At 36.6% G+C, this 21,348-nt stretch overlaps 1 protein-coding gene across 1 annotated transcript; it reads left to right on the forward strand.

The window, feature by feature from the left end:
- Positions 1 to 18,215: 18,215 nt before the first annotated feature.
- Positions 18,216 to 21,314, forward strand: LOC107041043 (translation initiation factor eIF-2B subunit gamma). Its single transcript, XM_015261402.1, has 5 exons — positions 18,216 to 18,383; positions 19,015 to 19,712; positions 20,271 to 20,583; positions 20,831 to 21,048; positions 21,137 to 21,314. Exons 2-5 carry the CDS (start codon positions 19,036 to 19,038, stop codon positions 21,291 to 21,293), a joined length of 1,365 nt encoding a protein of 454 aa, XP_015116888.1. The 5' UTR covers positions 18,216 to 18,383; positions 19,015 to 19,035; the 3' UTR covers positions 21,294 to 21,314.
- The last annotated feature ends 34 nt before the right edge of the window (positions 21,315 to 21,348 follow it).

Raw genomic sequence — 21,348 nt, forward strand, 5'->3', positions numbered from 1 at the left:
ACTTGCCCCAGAAATGCAGAAATAAAAAAAAATTTTTTTTCACCCGCAGCCAAAGTGCCATATTTAGGCTTTTTCCGGGGGAAAGTCGACTTTCGGCAAAATCGAATTTTTCCGCCAAGTGAACATTGATTCTGTATTTTTTCACCCTGGGCCAACGTGTCAGATCTTGGATTTGGAACTATAAACTGTAAATTTCAATTCAATTATTACTTTACTATTAGTTTTAATTCATGTTGCAGCGATTACAAATTGACGGAAGCAGTTAGCATGCGTCTATACCATTTTCAATGCAGTAATACTATTAGGGATATTACCCGGGAAACCTCGCCTCCTCCCTCTATTCCGAAGTCCGGTCAGGGTGAAACACAATTCAATACTTCAAGCCCTATGAAACTCCCCAGTCGAAGCTCCGCCAGATGTAATTACCCGGATGCCATATTACCCGTTGGCCCCTCAATATTCATTCCCCAACTATACATCCCATATCCCATCAACACTTCCTCTCCCGAATTTCTTCATGCGTAAAAATCTTAGCTCGCGTTACCGCATTTCCAGGTAATAACACGCACAAACGAATTTTAAATAGAAAGCTGTCGCATTCCCTAAAAAATTTCAGCATTTCCATTGGAAATTCCACTAGTCCTTTCACCGATCCTATCGAAACATTCCCAGGCTTTTCCGTGGGTACTTTAAATATGAAATTGAGACAGAATTTTTCTTACCCCGTTAATTTATTAAAAATGAACGCCATTTTTTTTGCCATTTAAAATCAATTACAGCCAATAATTAATCTTTTATACACTACTAATATTCGATTGGAACGGCCTAACGAATCATCAGGAAATATAAAATGATTGAAGAATTTTCAAATATTTTATTATCACACGAACTCGATGATTCATTCAATCATTTGGCTGTGACTTAATTCAGGCAATGTTATATAAGCTGTACAATATGACTTGAAGGGTCTGACGGTATCTTGCACATCACTTCCTCCAATCATGTATAATCAATTATTTATTTCATTTCATTAAATTGAATGGTATTTCTTTTTAATTAATTTGCTCAGTTTTCAACTTAATTGAATATTATCATCATCATTATTCTTATTAGCCCTTTCTTCTATACAACCGATTGTCTTTTTTACGGTTCTATCTCTCACCTGATGATGAATGCTTGAATAGAAGAGATGCGCCGTTAATTATTAACATTTTAATTCAGTAGCGAAGGGGTAAAAGGAGATGAATCAATTTTGACTATTGACCAGTTTTCAGTCAATATCTCGGAATCTAAAGGAGATGGAAAAATTTTTGTTACGACCTTTTTTGTGGAGCCGATTGAGTGCTATAACAAATGTAATTACGAAAATTTCGCTCTCTCCCTTAGATTTGGAAATATTCCTCAAAAGCTCAACTGGGAAATGAGTCGACTTATCTCCGTTCACCACTTCACTACTGAATTCTATTTCCCTCTTCTCCCCCAGGTATTGTCTTCCGATGAATCTTTACATTTGAACATTTTGTCTCCTTTTTAGCTTCTTGGAGTTCCACTGTGATATTCCAGTGCACTTTCACACTCTGAATACCAGCCAACACTACCACCACCTGAACTCAAGAATAACCACTGTCCAATCAACTATTTTCTCTAATCCACAACTTTTTATCCAAAAACCATTGCATTACCGATTTACTAATCGCACGAATCATGTTATTCAATGCCGATTTCTGAACACTCGTATTAAACTGGTCGTCCGTTTGCACTCGTACGTAGGAGGAAGAGAGGAAGGAGAAAGAGGAGAAATTAATCAAAAAAAGAAACGTGATTTGAAAGATCATATTAATCGTCGTGTATAATGGATGGACGAGAAATACAACTGTGCCGGCGAATCACGGAACAGCTGAAGAGCAACTCCCGCCAGCCGGTAAAGGATTCGAAGTGCACTGCACATGCCTGGGATATCGATTTGCCAAGCTCATCAGAACTGCTTTTTGACTCCTTCAGAATGAAAGGAAAGAGGCAGAATGGCACAGGGTAGAGAAGTTCAGATTGAGTAGTTCAGTCGCTTCGATGATCCCCCACTTCCCTCACCGGTGTAGTCATGCCAATTGTTTCTATATTGATTACTCTGTTCTGCCGCAAGCGTCACCTCAATCTTACCTCAGCTGCTCAATTGAACACAAATTTTTGACTCCTCTCTTTTGTGCCTCTGTGAATGGATGGACCAAGCATTAATGAAGTCAAAAAACTGTTGCTCCCCCTAATATTTACTTATTTTTAGAGGCAATTGTGGTGTTATAATCATGCAGCGAACAAAGTTATTAGAGATATTTTTACCATTCTTTCTATAAAGAATGGTAAAAATCTCCTCAAGGGTCTCCCCAGTACGTTATTTTGACGCGTCATATGACCCTCACATGACAGATGCCAGTTATAACGATTTTTGCCATACGCGACCGAACGCGCGCTAATGCGCGCTGTAACTGTAACAATCATAATTGAAAATCTCATAATTAAATTAATCATGAATTAAATTTGCCGCCTCAGACGACTGGAACCAGTGAGAAATAGGCGTGACAGACTTGCGAGATATCGATAGCTATCGACTTTAAGTGTATGTTCTTTTTAGAATAGGAAGGATGGCCAAATTATGAAGACATTGGCAGGATTAGGTAGGCCTGTTTGCTTGATTCACTCCAAATGAAATTCTCTATAGGAAACAAACACAATAGAGTTCTATATTAGCCATATGCGATTGCTCCCAGTTGAAAGTCCTGTTGATGTGGAAAATTCCCATTTCCAAATTTGCGAATCTCAATATTTATACAATCTAGAGCGTCGCAAATCGGGAAATGGAAAGTTCCAACAATTCCTGTAGTTATTCCAAGCATTATCACTAAGGTCTTATTCTTCTGAAATCAAAGCCAGTTTTATTTCATTATCCAGTGAAAAGAGAGGTGAGACCCATTTCAAATAAAAGTCTTACTTCCATTTTCGATGAGCAATGGTATACATAGGCAACAATTCCAATTGCTTCTCAATCCCATGACTGATGAAGTTGATTCCAGAAATGTGTCATTTCTCCATCTCTTCATTTACGATACTGAGCACGCTGCATGTGACGAAACTGCTACACGCTCGATATCATAAAATGATGAAATAAGAATTGCTGGTGCGCTTCTGGCATTCCGTATTGAAAAATAGGCTTCTTTGCATCGAAATTGGATTGATATCTTCTACATTTGAGATGCTTAGAATTTATGCACGTCTTCACGGTGTAGGTCCGTATCGACTATGTTTAGCCTTTTTTTTCCGGAATCGCAGACTGTACCAAGTGAATGACTTGTATAAACTGCCTTTTTACAGTGGATACTCTCTAAGATTTCGGCTTCGGGGGACCGAATTCCGCGAATTAAATGATTGGGAAGCCCCTGCTCATACGTACAGAGAGAGAGAGAGAGAATCCGTCTGTTTCAGTCATCTCGTACCGCCAGTAGTCTTAGTGCGCATTACTATTGCGCAGAGGAGCTCACAGACTATTTACACACACTTAGAGTGTTAATGGTGGGGGAAGTCGACTTCCCCAACTGAAATCTTAGAGAAGCGAAATGATAGGGAGTATCCAGTGTATGTAGAAATGTCTGATGCTTCTTACCGGTGAATTCCAGCCTGCGTATTCCACTGATTTTGTGAAATTAAGTAGTCCGATGGTACTGGAGGATAAAACGGTCGTCTATAACATAAACAACGACGGTTTCACCCTGCAGTTCCATTGTACTCTATATTTATCCATTTCATGAGCGAGACAACACGATTGGAAATTTAGGAGGTCATCCTGTCGTGATTTCAGACTGGAATTGATGAAACTTAATCCAGTTTGAAGTAGTAGCGGTGTTAAACATCTCCTACCTCGCCCCAATCCCATCCAATCATTTGCTATGGCGTCACAAAGATGTAGAATGTTATATAAATTCCCTTCTTTAACGTATAGTCCCGGAATTGAATAAGACGAAACCAGACGAGGTCTGCTGAAAGAAAAACAAACACGTTGTCAAGCAACTCTTGTTTGGGCCAACAAAATCGCTAGTTGAAAATTGCCAAAAGAATTTGTTGGGTTCGAATTTGAAAGTCTCAAACGTGAATAATTGTTCTGCTTTCGACAGCAAAATATTTGGCTCAAGAGGCGGATAATTCACACAAGATGGTGCCGTTTCAGAATGAAAATATCTCATATAGGGGAAAATTTATCAACAAATATTTCATCCCCAAGTTACAAGATTGCTATCATATCATTATTATTGTTTCATTTAAGGGTTCATTTCTTGTCTGTGATTATTAGACAGCCGAAATGAAAAACTACTATCCCTTGTTTCGCATAAAACAAAGATTTTTCGGGAGCAAAATACGTATGGGAGTATCGAATAACGAAGGAGTAGTACTGGAAATGACATTTCTGGCGTGTAGAAACCGGAGGGTTGCCAGTCTCTCAATTTGCTTGTTGCTACTCTGCAATGGACTCATCGTGAAAGTTCTAGCCTGATTATAAATAACGTAACGAAAAAGTTTCTGGCTCTTGGACTGAAATAGATTTCCTGGACAACTGTTTTTACTACACTGTTGGAAGAAAGAATGAATTTTTCACACTTTAATCATACATTTGTGGGAGAAAATGATAATCCTAACATCCGAAACTCAATTAAAACACAATTCTTTTTTCATTATGATTATTATTTTTTAAACATACAGTCAGTTAATTCTGCGATATTAAGGACCAAAGGAAGTTCAAGAAATGTATAATACATTGTGATAAAATTCGTTCTTAATGATAATTTTATATATTGTATATTATTTTTATGATGGGATTGTAGATATGTAGTACCAAAAATATTCAGTTTGGCTAGAGGAACCTTCTCTATTTGGACGATTTTTCCCGACCTTCGATTGTTTTCGAGCAAACCCAGGTTAAACAAATTGAATTGTTGATAACTTTAGTTCGCACTACAAATGGTGAAAATCGCTGAAAGATATGGATTCTCCTCCCTCAAAAATAGGAAGAAAAAAAGGCATCTTGAAATTTCGAATGGAAAGAGATTCACATTCAATTTGGAGACTTCTGCTGTAATTACCGCGGAATACAAAAATAGTTTATTCTATGTACTCGCCCTACGTGTCCATTTTCTTGGCTCGTGATGTTATCCTCCAGGAACTATTATGTACCATCCAGTTCTTCATTTTCGAATTGAAATGTCAGTAGAGTATTCTGCGACGCTTCCAATATCTCTTCGAATCCATCGATGCAGATATCGAAGATAATTGGCTCCTTGGGCATGATAAGAACTGCGAAAGCATTCTCCAAGTTGAGAATGAATCCTGCTCCACCTTTTATCTTCACTTTATAAGCCCCCGCGATGGTACACTTTTCATATTGTAGCCGATCCAAGTGCACCACTGGAAGTTCGATTAACTCTCCGGCAGTGTTGATTATCTTGAAGTTCATAATATTTTCAACTCAGTTTGAGTTGACACAGAGTAGTCTGAATCAAGCTTCGAACTGTATAACTCGCTGAGTACTATTCAAGCCGATTATATGGGTTTGTTACACTAACCGAATACGATAGTCCTCATTGAGAGAAGAATTCACTCACATCTGTCAGTCTGCAAAAAATCCAACGATCGTAAATTAAATAATTTTCCAAAATTATGGAATACATAGTGATCAATAGAAATGAACCGAATTAAACTGATGAGAATCAATGAATTATATTTTTAGGAGAAAATTTCCGCGACGAAATCCCCAAATGAAAAGAAAACTGAAGACAATTTTTCCAGCGACAATTGTATTGTTGACATCTGGTGCATTATATCCGTTGATAAATTATCTGATATTTCATGTGTATGTTGCAATTTCGGATGATGAACGGTAACTAGCGAGAGTTCCCGGTGACCCCCTCTCTTTTCGAGTGTCTTCAGGGGAACATATAATTTTTCAGTCGAACTAATTTTTTCTAAGTGAAATATCATGTTTCAAATTCAGTAGCAAAGGGGTAAAACTGTTTAAGTCGACTTATCTCTTAGTTGAGTTTTTGAAGAATATCTCCGGATAAGAGGAATAATTAATGGGATGTTGGAAGAGTTCAGCAATACTAATTTATTGTCAAATCGCGACGTTTCGCTGCAAATCGCAGCTTCTTCAGGCTCTGAAAACCAAACATAAATTCCATGACCGAATGTCACTCTAAATTTTACAATCACAGTTGATGACGTTGGTCATTTCCATGGTTAACAATAAGAGGAATAATTAATGGGACCCTTCCAACATCCCATTAATTATTCCTCTTATTGTTAACCATGGAAATAACCAACGTCATCAACTGATATCTCCGAATTTAAAGGAGATAATTAAATTTTCGTGATAACCTTTTTTCTGGAGCAAATTGAGTGCTACAAAAAAGGGTCTGACAAAAATGTAGCTATCTCCCTTCGATTCTGTGATATTCACTAAAAACTGGTCAAAAGTCAAAATCGACTTAGACCGGTTTACCACTTCGCTACTGCATTCATCCATTATGCACGAAAAAGTCTCAATTTTCAAGATAATATAGATAGCATCATGTTTTCATTTGATTTATACAACAGATTTCGCAGGAAATCTAACGTAAACATCATATAACATGATGAATCATACATAATAGAAGAAAATGATGAGCAAAATCACCGTTCGAAAGCACATTGCTAATTTACTATCGAAAATAGTTGGGCTGTATGAAGACAAAAGCTATTTCCCGTTTGGTTGTTTTCCACGTTTTAGTATTTATCAACAAGATTGACAAGCTATCCGATATTCAACAAAGAATGAGTTACCAAATTAGAATGAGGTCCCCCTGGATAGATACATCCCTCGAATAATCAAGGGACTTAGATTTGAGTCGGATTTGAACCGATTTAAAGAGATATCCTTTGTCATGGAACATGGGAGTAAACAATGAAATTACTTGACGAGGATTTATACTCGAATGGTCTCAAGGGCCATATCGATTCTACCGTCTCCAGTCCTCATGCATGAGACAATGGCTATAGCTCCGTTGACATTTACACATGCCTGAGTATAAAGGGTGAGTTTGATGAGGATATTCGGCGAGTTGCATACATCTTCTTTGAAGTTCGTCAAATTCCCTGCTAAACGCGCTCGTAGTTCAAAGAAATAATATGTCACGGGAAAAAAAAATTTTTACGTGGATTATCAACATTGCTAATTATTTGGCGCATGGTGCCTTGAACGCGCTGCTGTGCAGCCGATAGGACTAAGTGCAGCAGTCGCCTTAAGGGGAGACGGAACCCCTTTGTCTACATCAAATCTTAGAATTGTTTTTTGTTACAATTATTAATTTCTTTCTATGAAATTACTTTATCGACTCGATTATCGCATTGTTGAGTCAATGAAGTAGTTTAATGAATAAAAAATAATAATTGCAGGAGAAAACACAATTCTAAAGATTCATATAAACGCAGGGGTTCCGTTTCCCCTTAAGGTGTTTCGTCTGTCGATCACCGTGGCCGAAATGGAAGGGGAGTAATTTTGTCCCGGATTTCGTAGGAATGTTTATTTGCAAAAAACCTTGAGGGAAATATTTAATCCATTTCAAGGCTATGGTCATTGGGTCAGTGGGAGATTTGTCGCCGTTTAAATAGGAGGTAAATCAACCGAAAATTCAACTGTTGCAAGTTGTGGTGTGACTTTACAACAAAGGAATTCTCTTGCAAATTCGTTAAGGGTGCCAAGTGAATTTGAAAAAAGATTCAAAAAAATTTTTTTCTTTCCCTCCATCATTGGAGAAATATGTATTCATCCATCCGACGCAATTTCAAATCCGCAACCGGAACTAGACATCGAGAAAATAAATGCGGAAAATCCTCTATTTCGTGTGACGAACCTCGAGAGTTGAAATATCTCTCTTATTCACCCCGGTACCCCATTCTTTTTTTGTCGCCATCACATTGAACACATCATTCCCCATATCTTCAAATTTTTTCAAATTTTTCTTGAGTTCCTAGGGGGTTGAAACGTTCGATTTAATCAAAACTCCATCAGAGGCCGTGTATAAGACTGATTTTGTTTATTTAATTTCTCGATATCCAGAAGTTCTAAAATTTTAAAATTGTCACCGATGTTCACCATCTGTGTAATACTATTAATTTAAAAAATTATAACTTTGTTGGTGAATGTCAATTTTCAAGGTCATCGCCAAATTCACTTGGCACCCTTAAATTCTCAATTACATGAACAACACATGATCGATGACCAGCTCGCTTGCAGCCGGGTCGGCGCTAGTGAAGAAGGCAAAAATTTTTTATTGAAGGTCAACAGCACGCTCATGCAGAACGGAATGAGTAGTAACGGTCCGGGGTATGTCAGCCAGTTTATTCCTCCACGTCCGTTGTATGTGTGACGATCTATTTCACCCCTGAGGTAACAAAGTTAGCATCAACTTTTTTACGGAATAATCCGAGGGATAAATGAGTTGGGCTCAGTGGAACCAGACTTTATTAATTGTTCTTCAACTACGCGGAGGTTGTCTAGTGGAATCCACACGGGGGGGTAAACGAAAAGTTACGCTGACGATGAAATCTCAGGAATTAGTAAACTCGAATAACATTCAATAAGCACATTTAACCCGAGGATCAATGTGCTTAACTGGGGTAGAAAAAAGCAACTTTTTTCTTCGCGCGGTTACGTCAGTACTTTTTTTTCCCGATTACAGAATCGACTCAGAAAATTTATGTGACGGTACCGTAATTTTTCACTTGAAATTCCGGCAAAAATTACGGAACGCTCTAGAAAAATTCCGTGACACAAGGAGAGAAATTTTTTAGGAAAATTCTAGTGTTAGCGCGGGACACTAGAAATTTTATTGGGGAAAACGTGAATTTTCCCCCGTATTTCTGTGAAAATTTCACAGAAATCCCCCGAAATTTTACCAGAAATACCAAGAAGTTTTACCTTAACAGCACTAGAATTTTTCACAGCCGGTGGGAGAGAAAAGTACGAGAAAAATTACCGTGCTCGCACAGTAAAGTGGGTTCGAATGGTCTTTCCAGACGAAATGTACCGCAAAGAGTAGGAAAAAGTACTGTTGCACGAGTCACTTTTTCAGATAAATGCGTGGAAAAATTGTTGTGCAGCACGGTAAAATCGAAGAGACAGTGAATTTTTACGAGAAATACGAGAAAAATTATGACACTGGCTGGCAAATTTTTCCGGTACTCCGCCAGAATCCTAGGACCCAATCGCGCATTCGTAAGATTTTGGCCCTCTTCGTCCTCCCTCCGCAGCCGCGAACATCAACGTGACCAGATGATTTATTCCGCCGCCTCCTCTAGCCTCCACTCTCACATACCTCCCCATTGAAACCCCAAGTTACTGTGTTCCTAATATCAATTCAGTGAACTATTAATTAGTGGTGTGATAAAACGGTTAAGAAATAAAACAAGTGCCCTTTATTTTCTCTTTATGAGGTGTATAACGCTGTAGAGATACATTTGCCTGAGGATATCGAGGGGAGGTTTAAAAAAATTAATATCATGATATACGGAATGACAATCTTTACTCATTTTTAACTATCGAATAGAATTTCTCATGTAATAGAAAACGGTCAGAGATCAAGCTTTTATTGTGCGGTACCGGAATTTTTACTATGCAGCACCGGAATTTTTCTGGCACTTGACAATTGAACCCACTTTAACAGACGGCACGGTAATTTTTGCCTGAATTTCTTCAGAAAAATTCTGGAATTTTTTTCTCCGTGTGGATTGTGATTTTTTTCAGTACTCGTACTACAATTTTTCCGTAAAATTTCATACAACCACATTTCGCTCCGGAATCACGGAAAAATACGTAATTTTTATTGAATGTTCCGATTTCATGAGCATTTCACATTTATGGACGATTATTTAAATGGTAATTATCATGATTAATATAAATAAATTCCAATTCTGAAGGTTTTATCCTCTGATATGTAATTTAAATCATCGCATCTTGACGCTCACTTCGATAGAAATATTGGACTAATGATGTGTTCACCTTAGCTAGACGAGCGCTATCACTAAAAGAATAACAGTCGATGATTTTTAAAAGTCAGGAAAGTGATGTCAAATGCAAAGCAAATGAAAACAGTTTTCGAAGGCATTATAGTTAATCCATTGCATTGCAATGAAATTCCCTTCAATCGAATGGAAAAATTGAGTCTGAAATAAAGCATATTCGGTATATCAATGTCTTCACCGAGATCAGGCGACTAAGAATACCCTCTCGTATCCCGAAGGATCGCTACTCCTTATATTATCTTTAGAATAGCGGATGACTCGTTTATTAAATCTATTAGTGCAATCAAGAGTCTGTCCGGGGATTCTTATTGCTATCTGAATTTCATTATTCGGGGAAGGAATGAAAAATGCAGTGACTCAGAAATAAGTGTGTTCAGTGAATCAACGCTCCCCTCAAGGTTCTGTTGTTCGATTTCATTTTTCATTTTTAAAAAATCGGATGAATATGTGAGGAGCGAGGGAGAACAGTTGGAAGTGGAGTACAGATTATTAAGATTGTAATGTGATTTTATGTTCATCATATGAAGATTGGAAGTGTAAATCAATGAATGAAGGCGTAATAAGTGAGTACATCAGAGGCCCATTAAAGTTATCAATCATGTTAGCAGAATTGTAAAACAACTGCGCCAGGGAAAATTTTTGTTTGATTTCTACCGAACAGTAGAAATTTTTGAAAAATACAACGAAATGACGCAGATAAAAATCGGACAAATAGGAAGCCTATAAAACCGTAATGATAGTAGGAAAGAAATATGAATAAAAAAAATACAACGAAATCAAAAAAAATTCCAAGTCAGAAATTCCAAATGTCCTGATTGTTTATTTCATAGAGAATTTGACATTTAATTGACGATTAATTTAATAATTTGAAAATTGTTGAGAAATATTAACCAATTAACTAATTAAAAATTTAACACTTCAAAATTTAAAATTATCCCGGCGTCTGCTGGTAAGTGGAGAAATTTTGAGAATGATTGAAATTTTGAAGATAGGTATATAGTATCAAAGATTCTGATGAGTTGGCTTGCTCTAAAATACGAGTGATAAGAATACGCACTTGAGTAATTNGGGGGGGGGGGTGATTTATTTCGTCAGTGATTTATTTGAAATAAATATAATAGTTTGTTTCATATTCGTTTCTCATATTCATTAGACAAATTGTTCCGGTCTCATCACGAAATGTACTATCTAGACCTTCTAACTTGAATCTTTTCAAGAGTTGGCGCCAACGGATATGTGCTGTTTTTGTTCGCTCTTTGAATTGTTTTTCGTAGCCATGCCGAAAACGAAATTGAAGCTAAATGGGAAGTTTCAATTTCGGTCCGTTACTTTTCAAATACTTTAAAATCGTTTGAAATCAGTTGAAATTATTAGAATTCATGTAAAAATATTTTAAATCATGAAATCGGAATCAAAATCCTATAAAACATCTAAAATAACTTGAAATCAGCAATCATGTGTCACGATATTCGGTAGTGAATAACCCCTCGAATTGTAAGTATAATAATTTCCTTCAAAATTAAGTGAAAGAGATCCAATATTTTTTACAGTTTGGTAGAGCCCACACTATCAAATTCATCAATAAAATTGCGTGAGAAAAATTTGAAAAAAAATTGTGAATATTCAGCGTCATTCAAATGACATTGAAATGACATTCTGTATAGAATTACTATTTTTTAAACATTCGTTGTTCATAAATAAATAATTGAAATTGTTTAAACTTTCGGAAACCTAATTTTTTTAGGCATAAAATCGATTTATGGTAAAATTCTGAATATGAATAATTTTGGTACAATTCCGAACAAATCATTTTCATAGTGGAAAAGTGATTGTTTATAAGTTATTTATAAGAAAAGCTCGAATGATTGAAATTGCATTTTTTTAATTATTCCATCAATCTTCCCCCAAAAGTAAACTTTAACATTTTTTCTTTATTTTTAAAATGTCTTGCAACGCTTCAACGTCGTGATTCAAATTCAAACGCGCAAAGTTTAAATAACAAAATCATTGTAAAATGTCCAGAAACTTGTGATCAAATGGGGCTCAAATGAAAGTCTGATGTTTCACTACAAAAGTTGAAAATGATTTCACTGGAGAAAACAGCTAAAGCGCTTGGATATCCTTATGGCTGAATGATCAAGTATCTTACCTTACAAACTCATGCCCTGATGATTGACTGATTTTTCTCTGAAGACTGAAACTGCGACGAAGGTGAATTGAACCACTTTCTCCTTTTTCAAAAATTCTCTTCGAACTCAGATTTTGCACTGTTCACACGAATGCACTAGGACAACTTATATATTGGACGAGTCGAAGCTTCAAGCTGCCGCGCCAACATAGGGCGCAAACGCTAAAATCTGCATTCTGATTGGACACGATTTGTCAGTGAAGTCCATTTCCACACTTCCAAGCGAGTTTGAACGTAAAAAATTTCTGTATTTTGGATCGATGCACAAGGGGATGTAATTTAGCCTCTAGCCCACACGGAGAGAAATGTTCAGTAAAAATTACGAAACTCTCACCTTCACTCCCCGATTACGGAATCAGCTCAGAAAATTTAAGTGACGGTATCGTAATTTTTCACAAGAGATTCAGATAAAAATTACGGAACGCTCCGGAAAAATTCCGTGACAGTTCCGTATAATTTCCTACAACCACATTTCGCTCCGGAATTACGGAAAAGATACGTAATTTTTATTGAATATTTCTCTCCGTGCATGGTTTTAACCCAACTATCACAATATTACGGGTATCAATCAGTCAATCCTGTCCAAATTTTTAATAAAATTCGCCCGGCACTTTTCTTGGAAATTTTTATCAAGTGACAGATCCACTGAAATTTCCGATAATTTCGTTATTTACCACTCAAATCCGCCGCCCATATTGCGCGGTGTGTCTTCATTGGCCAGCGACCTCCCGTCCACTCAAATTCGCTGTTCAATACGCAACAATTTCTGATTTTAATGATAATCTTGACACGTTTAATGATAATTTTAACACTTATTTCAGTTCGATAGTACAAACGGTTGCCAAAACCAGCGATTGTCGGAAATTTGTTAATATCAAATCAGTAATTCATTGAATCGAAATTTTGTTTGCGCCATTCGACAAACAAATGTATATACTCTATACACTCGGTAAAAATTGAAGAATTTTTAATAATATTTAATAACTTATTATCGCCTGATTGCTGCCCGACGGGCCCAGCGCACGGCGGTGGTGGGCTTAAATAAACTCGAGAGCCTCTCCCGGCGAAAAGTTTATACACTCCATTAAAGAACGTTCATTGAACTTTTTTTTGATACTCGTTTTTAAGTAAATATTGTAAATACTGGCTGTCATTCCTGAATAAAAACATGGTTTAAAAAAAACGGGGGTGGTGCGACGGCTTACCTTTGAGAAGCTAATCAGCGCTGAGCGTGTTCACTAGAAGGATGGGTGGCCGCGAGCTGAAGTGCTTTTTTTTTTCTCCATGTTCATATAAAGCAACCCCTTGCTCTTTTTTTTTTAAGCACATCAACTCCTAAATATGAAAATAATTCGAAGAATCATAACTACAAAATGATACACTGCTATACACACATAATATGTTCTATAAAATACTGATTAAGCTCGAGAGTCAATAATACTTGACCAAAGTTTATGTACCAAACAAAATATCTCTCATTATAATTTTTTTCAAGACTGGTTTTTGATATATGTAAATACTGTATATATGTAAATATTGTTGGACTTCAAATAAAAACATAGTTAAAAAAAAAAATGGGTGGCCGCGAGGGAACACCTCGGGAGGGGTTCGAATTTTTCGAAAGCTGGAAGAAGCACTAGGAATTATTATGCTGCTGGAAAAGTGAGAATCCGTAAGAAATCGAAAGGTATACGGTAATGGAAAGAAGGTTCCTGATATTCTCTAAGAATAAACTAAGAACTCCAGGACTAACTGATTGTGTACAAACGGACTTGCAAGTGAAGCTTCCAGGTTGTTACTAGGGATATGCGAACTTTGTCGAAGAAGAAAATGAGAAACATGGAGATTGCAACATAACCTTTCACTTGTTTTCCAACACAGCTATCGAAAAATATTGACGTCATCAGGGGATAAAGCTGATTATCCAAGAATTTTCGAATCTGCTTATGACGACCCATTTCCTTTTTACAAGAAAGGACTTATTGTCTTATTGTCTTATTGTCTGGTTGGTCCAAGGGAATTTGTATTAAAAGCATTGGCAAGAATACGAACCACCCTCGATTTTCATAAACAGCTTAAGATCGGGCAAAGTGGTTCGTTAAATATTTACATCCAATAATTCTCTGTGAAATAAACAATATATATTGATCATCATGACGCAATTTGAGGCTCTGCTCAAGACATCTCCATTTTCATCGTACAACAAAGGACCCAATTCCTGAGAAGTATTGAGAAACCCTCCATTCATAAATTAATAGAAGTTTGCATAAATCGAGACGACCACTTTCAAGAACCAGAATGACCCTCCACTCGCACAGATTTCCGTTGGGTGAAGTGATCTGTACAGGATCTGAAATGTACTTACGACCCATAATTCACTGCAATTCATTAGTAAAATGGCACGATATGTACTGAAGTGTATACCTCGGACTTCAGATATACCAAGATAGGGGAAGAATTGAAGTCTAGCGCCAACAAGTGTTAATGAATACAAATTTGCAAGACCGCAAGGAGCTTCAGCTCAATCATTCCCTCCAAGCATTCAAATTCTAAAGAAAATAATGAAATTTGTTAGATAGGTTCTACGCGGAGAGAAAATCGGAACCGTCTCGAGGAGGCGAAACTTGTCCCGAAGATTCCGAAGAAAGATGCCCCTCGGGTGAAAAAATCGGAGGAAATCCGATTTGATAGCCGTATCGATAAAGAATTGTCGAAAGGATCCAGTTATACAGACTTGTTGTTCAGTGAATCATCGATCAGAGACTTTCATATTGCATTAATACAGAATTCAGATATTTCAGATATTTCTAAAATATAACCGTCACTTGCGCTCAGTCGCAATGAGCTTGAAGGAAAGCAATAACATCTTTTCCTTCTCTCAAACTTACTTTGTCTCTTCAGGAATATTATCTAATTTCCAGAAAAAAATATCATTTTTTCATTCAGTATCATCCTCCTTTTGCCCAAAGGGCGCCGATTTCTTGTCTGAAATCTATCATGAATTGATCGAATGTGCATGCCATGTTCTCCACTCAAGGAATTATTTTTGTCTTATGTCGATTTTTCTCTCTGTGTACACAGTAAGTTTCCACGTGTGCAAATTGTGACTCATTTATGGTGCTAACACATGAATTGTTCTAGAAAATTTTCCTCATTGTCAGTGCAGTTAATTCAAATCAGGCGAATCTTTCAATGAATAATGACGTTCGAAACAAATCGAGATTCATCTTGAGAAGTGTCGGAAACTTTCCATCGAATAGAGCATATGGTTCGGATAAACATAGTGCAACAAGTTTACTGTGTACGGTCGTGGGATGTTGGATTACCGAGTCGGCGGCTAAAGGAGAGTCCACTGTACTATTCTATTCTATTCCTTTGAGTGGCTATATCTCCCAGTCCACTGTACTAGGAGGCTTTGCCCCCCGCGCGCTTCGCTCGTCAACACCCCCGGGGGATATCCCTTTAAGTATATTTAGGATGTATATCCTTGACAGCTGTTAGATAACTAAGGTCAGTAACAGTCATTCATAACAGACTCGTTTCACCTGAGAACTGAAAAAAAAATACATATATCACCGTCTGAACAGTTTTCGATCAGTATTTTTCGACTTTAAATCGCTTCTCGCGCGACAATTTTTATCCGATTTAAACTTTTTTTCCAGAACACTCGGTAGATTGCATAGGATAAATGTTGGGATTTTTTTTCAATCATGTTAATGATGTTAATAACCATAGTAAAATCATTTTTTTTCGATTCATTCATTTTTAGTTTCTAAATTGATTTCCCATCAACCTCCCCATTTCCCAGGGTGAACACCTGTTATGTACTATATCTCAACGTTCAACTATTCAGAATAATACTTTTAAGAATTAAAAAAAAACAGTAGACTGAAAAAAATTGATTTTACTACGATCTAATTGAGATAATTTTTAAAAAATACAAACTTTTATTCTATGGAACCTAACGAACATGTTGAAAAAAAATTTAATCGAATGAAAATTGTGGTGTGAAGAGCATGTTAAAGCCAAAAAAACGAAAAATGACGCTGTCTCTCGACGAACGGGGTAAAATGGGTTGGGTCCAAAATGTTTCTCCCTTTTTAATGCACCCTATGATACATCAAGTCGTTCGATAACTATTTTCATCAACCGAAGACTTTGAAAGGTCAGTATATCTTTAAATAATCTATTGCCTTATGAACAATAGAGACAGATGAACATCATTTATTCCAGTGTTATACCTAACTCGAAACTTGAATGTAATAATCAAAAATTCTGCTAACGTTTCCATTAATTAATGTCAAACTAATTGCTCAATTGTCACTCATCCAAATTAGCGATCGGAAGATATCACCCCTGGGATTGAAAATGAGATTTGATGATAATTGAATGATAACAATTAACTCCCCTGTGAATCGGAAAGTTAATAATGGAAATGACGAGTCGAACCATTCGAAAGTATGCTGCCAATGAAATTGACGGGAAGAAAAAATTATACAGAGATAATGATATTTTCGGCAAAATTTCGATGAAGGCATCGGCACAACCCCCCGTTTGTTTTTTGTCTCTCAATTACTGCGACTCTACTCTCTTTCTCAGTCTCTGAACTCGATTATTTCTACTCTAATCTATTTAGACTGAGTTAAAAGCCTCCAAAAAGATGATGTTGTGATTGCGTGTAACAGCTTCAACGGGTTGTATACCTATTTTTCATGTCTATTTTGCAAAATTCATCGATAACCAAATATTGTGTTTGTTTTTAACAAAATTTTCCCTGGCCGGTGGCCAATTACAATTTTACTTACAACGGAATAGGGGAAAAGTGCACGCAAAAATGGGTAGAGTGTTGGTCGCTCGCTGCGCTGCCGCCCGCATTTAAGTGCATTAAAAGTGATGCGTTGTGGGGCGCACACCCCCTCACAAATCGGGACAAAAACATCATTGAAATTTTTTGGAGGTCACACTGAGAGAAAAATTGACATAATTGATTGGAGAGCATCACTGAAATCAGTGCTGTTCGGGCTGAAGGAGGATGATACTGTTGGATTATTGAGTCAAATTCATAGAATCCATTTAGCTAAGAAGTGACGAGAGTTTACATAAACATAAATAATGATTTTATAGGGAGAAAAAACAGAGAGGTCTTTCATTAGATGACCAATATTGTTTGGTCTTTCAATCCACTGCATTTCATATTTATTCGTACGAGATCGGCCGCGCCTCCTACGCACGCGCCTCCTCATCTCCTCACGTAGTGGCGCTTCGGTTTCAGTCTTACGCTTACGCTTAAGATTCGAGATATTCGAGATATTTCGAGATCGATTTTCTTTCTCCTTTTTACGATAGGACGATAGGATATCCCATACGCAATAGGTACTGAATCGAAAATACATCGATTTTAAAACTTTCCGGAGACACTGAAAAATTGATTCCTTTTTCATTTCTTCTCGTTAAAATTAGATCGCAAAATTCTAAAATATTTATATCTCGCCTATATTCGAACAAAAAACAGTGATTCCAAGTTAGCATCGACACAAATAAAGAGAAACGAATTTTCTCCATTTTCTAGTTGATCATTCCTTTTTAAAAATTTTCAGTCTCCAATTTGCAACTAGAAAAAAAATTTAGCCCCATCTTTTTATCTGTTTTTTGGAATNCTTATGGGGCGCGGATGATTCGGAGCCTGCCCCCCCCCCCGGGCCGCAGGACACCCTAATCCCAATCCCAACAATTTGTCGACAATTTGTCGACAAATTGCAGGTGTCCAGGTAAATTTTAGATGTCACTGGCAAAAATTGTTTTCTAAGATTGATAATCAATCTTATTGCTCAGGGAAAAATATCGAAAGATAATGAGATGCTCAAACATCCCGACATTTGAATTCCCGCGGGTTTTAGGGTGGGTTTTCAACCAGTTTTGACAAATTCTCTGGCTGAACTCGTTGTTATTATTCTGCCTGCAAGACATATTTTGATGCAATATTGTTGATAGTTGAGCAATTCACGTGAGTTTGAAGTGTCTGCAGAAAAAATAAAGTGAAGAAGTGATTTGGATTAATTGTTATTCACTGAAGAGCATTGAGAAGGATTTACCAAAGGTAATAAAATTCATTGAGGTTAACTTTGGATGCTGCTCCATAATAACACAATTCCCTTTATAAATGATAGTAAAAGATAAAAAGATTTTTTGTTAATTATAATGGTTAAATCGTTGATCACACGTTAGAATCATATTTTTGGATACGAAATTTCCTCTTTAAAAAATATTCTACAGAAAAATTCCATGGAATTCTATTTTTCTATACAATTTATTCTGCTCAGAGAATATTTAATACACAAAATACATAATATAAATTGAATTATTATTATTATTATTATTATTATTATTATTATTACTAATAATAAGAATTATTATTTAAATTTAATACATAATATGTAGTATTTAATTTAATTTATTTTAATAATAATAATTGTTTGGTTCGAATTTACAAGTCTCAAATGAATAATTGCTGTTTAAAAAAAAAAAAATTGGACAAAAACTAGCCATTTTCGAAAAATCATAACTCCCTCAATTATCAATATTTTTCAATTTTTCTTTTTTCAAAATTTTTGTCAAATGGCCTAATTTACCGCTATTATTTCCCCCCTTACTATGGAAGCGACCTATTCTTTCACGAATTAATAAATCAATAAGTAAATACTTTTCATCAGTTCTGCAATTATTTCTAGGGAAAAAACAATAAATAAATTATGGTGAGGTACATAGAGTTCCAAGCAGTTGTGCTGGCGGGTGGCAAGGGTTCCAGGATGACAGAGCTGACAGCGGGCAAACCTAAGTGCCTCCTTCCAGTGCACAATCTCCCAATGATCTACTACCCCCTTGCCTCCCTCGAAAAGGCAGGCTTCACCGAGGCAATCGTCGTAGTCACGGAATCGACGCGTAAAGAAGTCTCCTCAGTCCTCGACAAACTCTCTCTCACACTAAAACCAGAAGTCACTGGAATACCAGATGGCGAGGATCTGGGCACAGCCGACGCTGTGAGATTCATCAGTGATAAAATTCATAAAGACTTCATCGTGGTTTCCTGCGATTTGATTGCTGATATCGACATCTCTGAGATCCTCAATTCGTACAGAAAATACAATGCGAGTATTACAGCCCTGATGTTACCGGCTCCAAAGGTCCCTGGGACATTCGTCACGCCTGGGCCCAAGAGTAAACAAAAGCCAGAGACTGATTTAATTGGCATCGACAATAGAACTAATCGATTGGTTTTCCTTGCCTCTGCCTCTGATTTCGAGGAGACTTTCACTATTTCCCAGAAGTTGCTGAGGAAACACACGAGCTTTACTATTCATTCGAAATTGTTGGATGCACATTTTTATATTATGAAGAAATGGGTACTCGACTTCTTGGTGCATAACAAGTAATGATTTTTCCTTTTTATTAAAATTGATATAAGTATTTATCAAGAGACCTTTTCACAAGTCTCTTGATAAGAACGCTATTAATGAGAAATTTGTATTTGAGAGAATCACCGTAATTGGGAATTGCAGATTGTTAAAATTGAGTCAACGTTTAGTGATAAATTTCTAAAACCAGGGATACAAAAAAAAGTCAAGAGATTTTTTTGTTGAGAACTCCGTGGTCTGTAGAGCAGTATCGACTCACGGTCCCTCAGTAAATAATTTACGTACTTTAATAATATCCGAGTATCTTTTACAGTTTGGTACGGACCATACTAGAGGCTCAACCATTTTGAAGCATTGAATTTGTCAATTAAATTGCGCGAGAGAAATATGAAAAGAATCATGAATATTCAGCGTCATTCAAATTATATTTTGCACGGATTCATTATTTTTTTTACATTTTTTATTTATGAATAAACAATTAAAATTGTTTCTTCAACTGTCGGAAACTTAATTTTTTTAGGCTTGAAATCGATTTCTTTGAATCAAATAAAAATTTTATTCGTGTTTCCAAGGAATTTTGGAACTCTCAAGGGTGAACTGCTTCCCTACATCGTCAGCAAACAGTTGAGCAGGCCTCCGAAACAAGCTCTTGACGACAAAAATACTTCGATAGTAAAAATGGACATCAGAGAGGACATCTTCCGATTCGCTGTAGAAAAATCCCCGGATGAATTGATAAGGGAGATGTCAGCGTTCAATGACCACTCCTTCGATCTCGAAGGAGCTTATCACGGAGACTTGATCAGATGCTATGCGCATCTGGTCACCGACAAGTTTGGACTCAGAGCAAACACTGTGCAAATGTACAGTTTGGCCAATAGTCAGGTAATTCACCAGGCAAACTTCTCCAAAAATATCAAAACATGCATATCTTATTAATTAAGAGAGCTTTTTTTAGATGCATGCAATTCCCCAGAATAAATGCCTTACTATTTTTTCATATCAACTATTTGCGAATTGAATTTAACATCGGATCGTTCATCTAATTTCTTTCTCTAGCTCCAAAGATATTTGTCCAAATCAATTCCCCACAGAATAAAAAAATTCACGTTTTCATTTTCATTTTTTTCAGCTTCCTCAACTTCCATTCTGCAATATAACAAACAACGTGATTTCTCCTTTGGCCACAGTCAAGAGTACTCAAGTAACAAATTGTAGAATCGATGAACTAGCCTCGGTCGATGAGAAAACATCGATTAAACAAAGTCACATTGGTCCTGGCTCTGTAATAGAGCAAAAAACAAGAGTTGCAGACTCCGTCATCATGGGGAATGTCGTCATTAAGCAGAGGTATCATCTTACGGCGTCACATTTGAAAAAATTGATGAATATTCATGGATCATTATTTGTTGACTATTGTTTTATGCAATTTTCATAGATGTGTCATCAACAACTGCATTTTATGCAACAATTGTGTCATCGAGGAGGGCACAGAGCTGAAGGACTGCCTCGTTGGAGCTCAGCACATTGTTCCTGGTGGTGGAACCCACTCTCGAGAAGTCTTAACTGATGTAGACAGACTTATGGAAATTTAATAAAATTATATATTTGCAGAATTTCTAGTTTTCAATAATTTTCATCATTTTTATC

The sequence above is a fragment of the Diachasma alloeum genome, unplaced genomic scaffold (genome assembly GCF_001412515.2).
Source record: "Diachasma alloeum isolate Michigan unplaced genomic scaffold, Dall2.0 Dall_scaffold_00354, whole genome shotgun sequence".
Classification (NCBI taxonomy): domain Eukaryota; kingdom Metazoa; phylum Arthropoda; class Insecta; order Hymenoptera; family Braconidae; genus Diachasma; species Diachasma alloeum.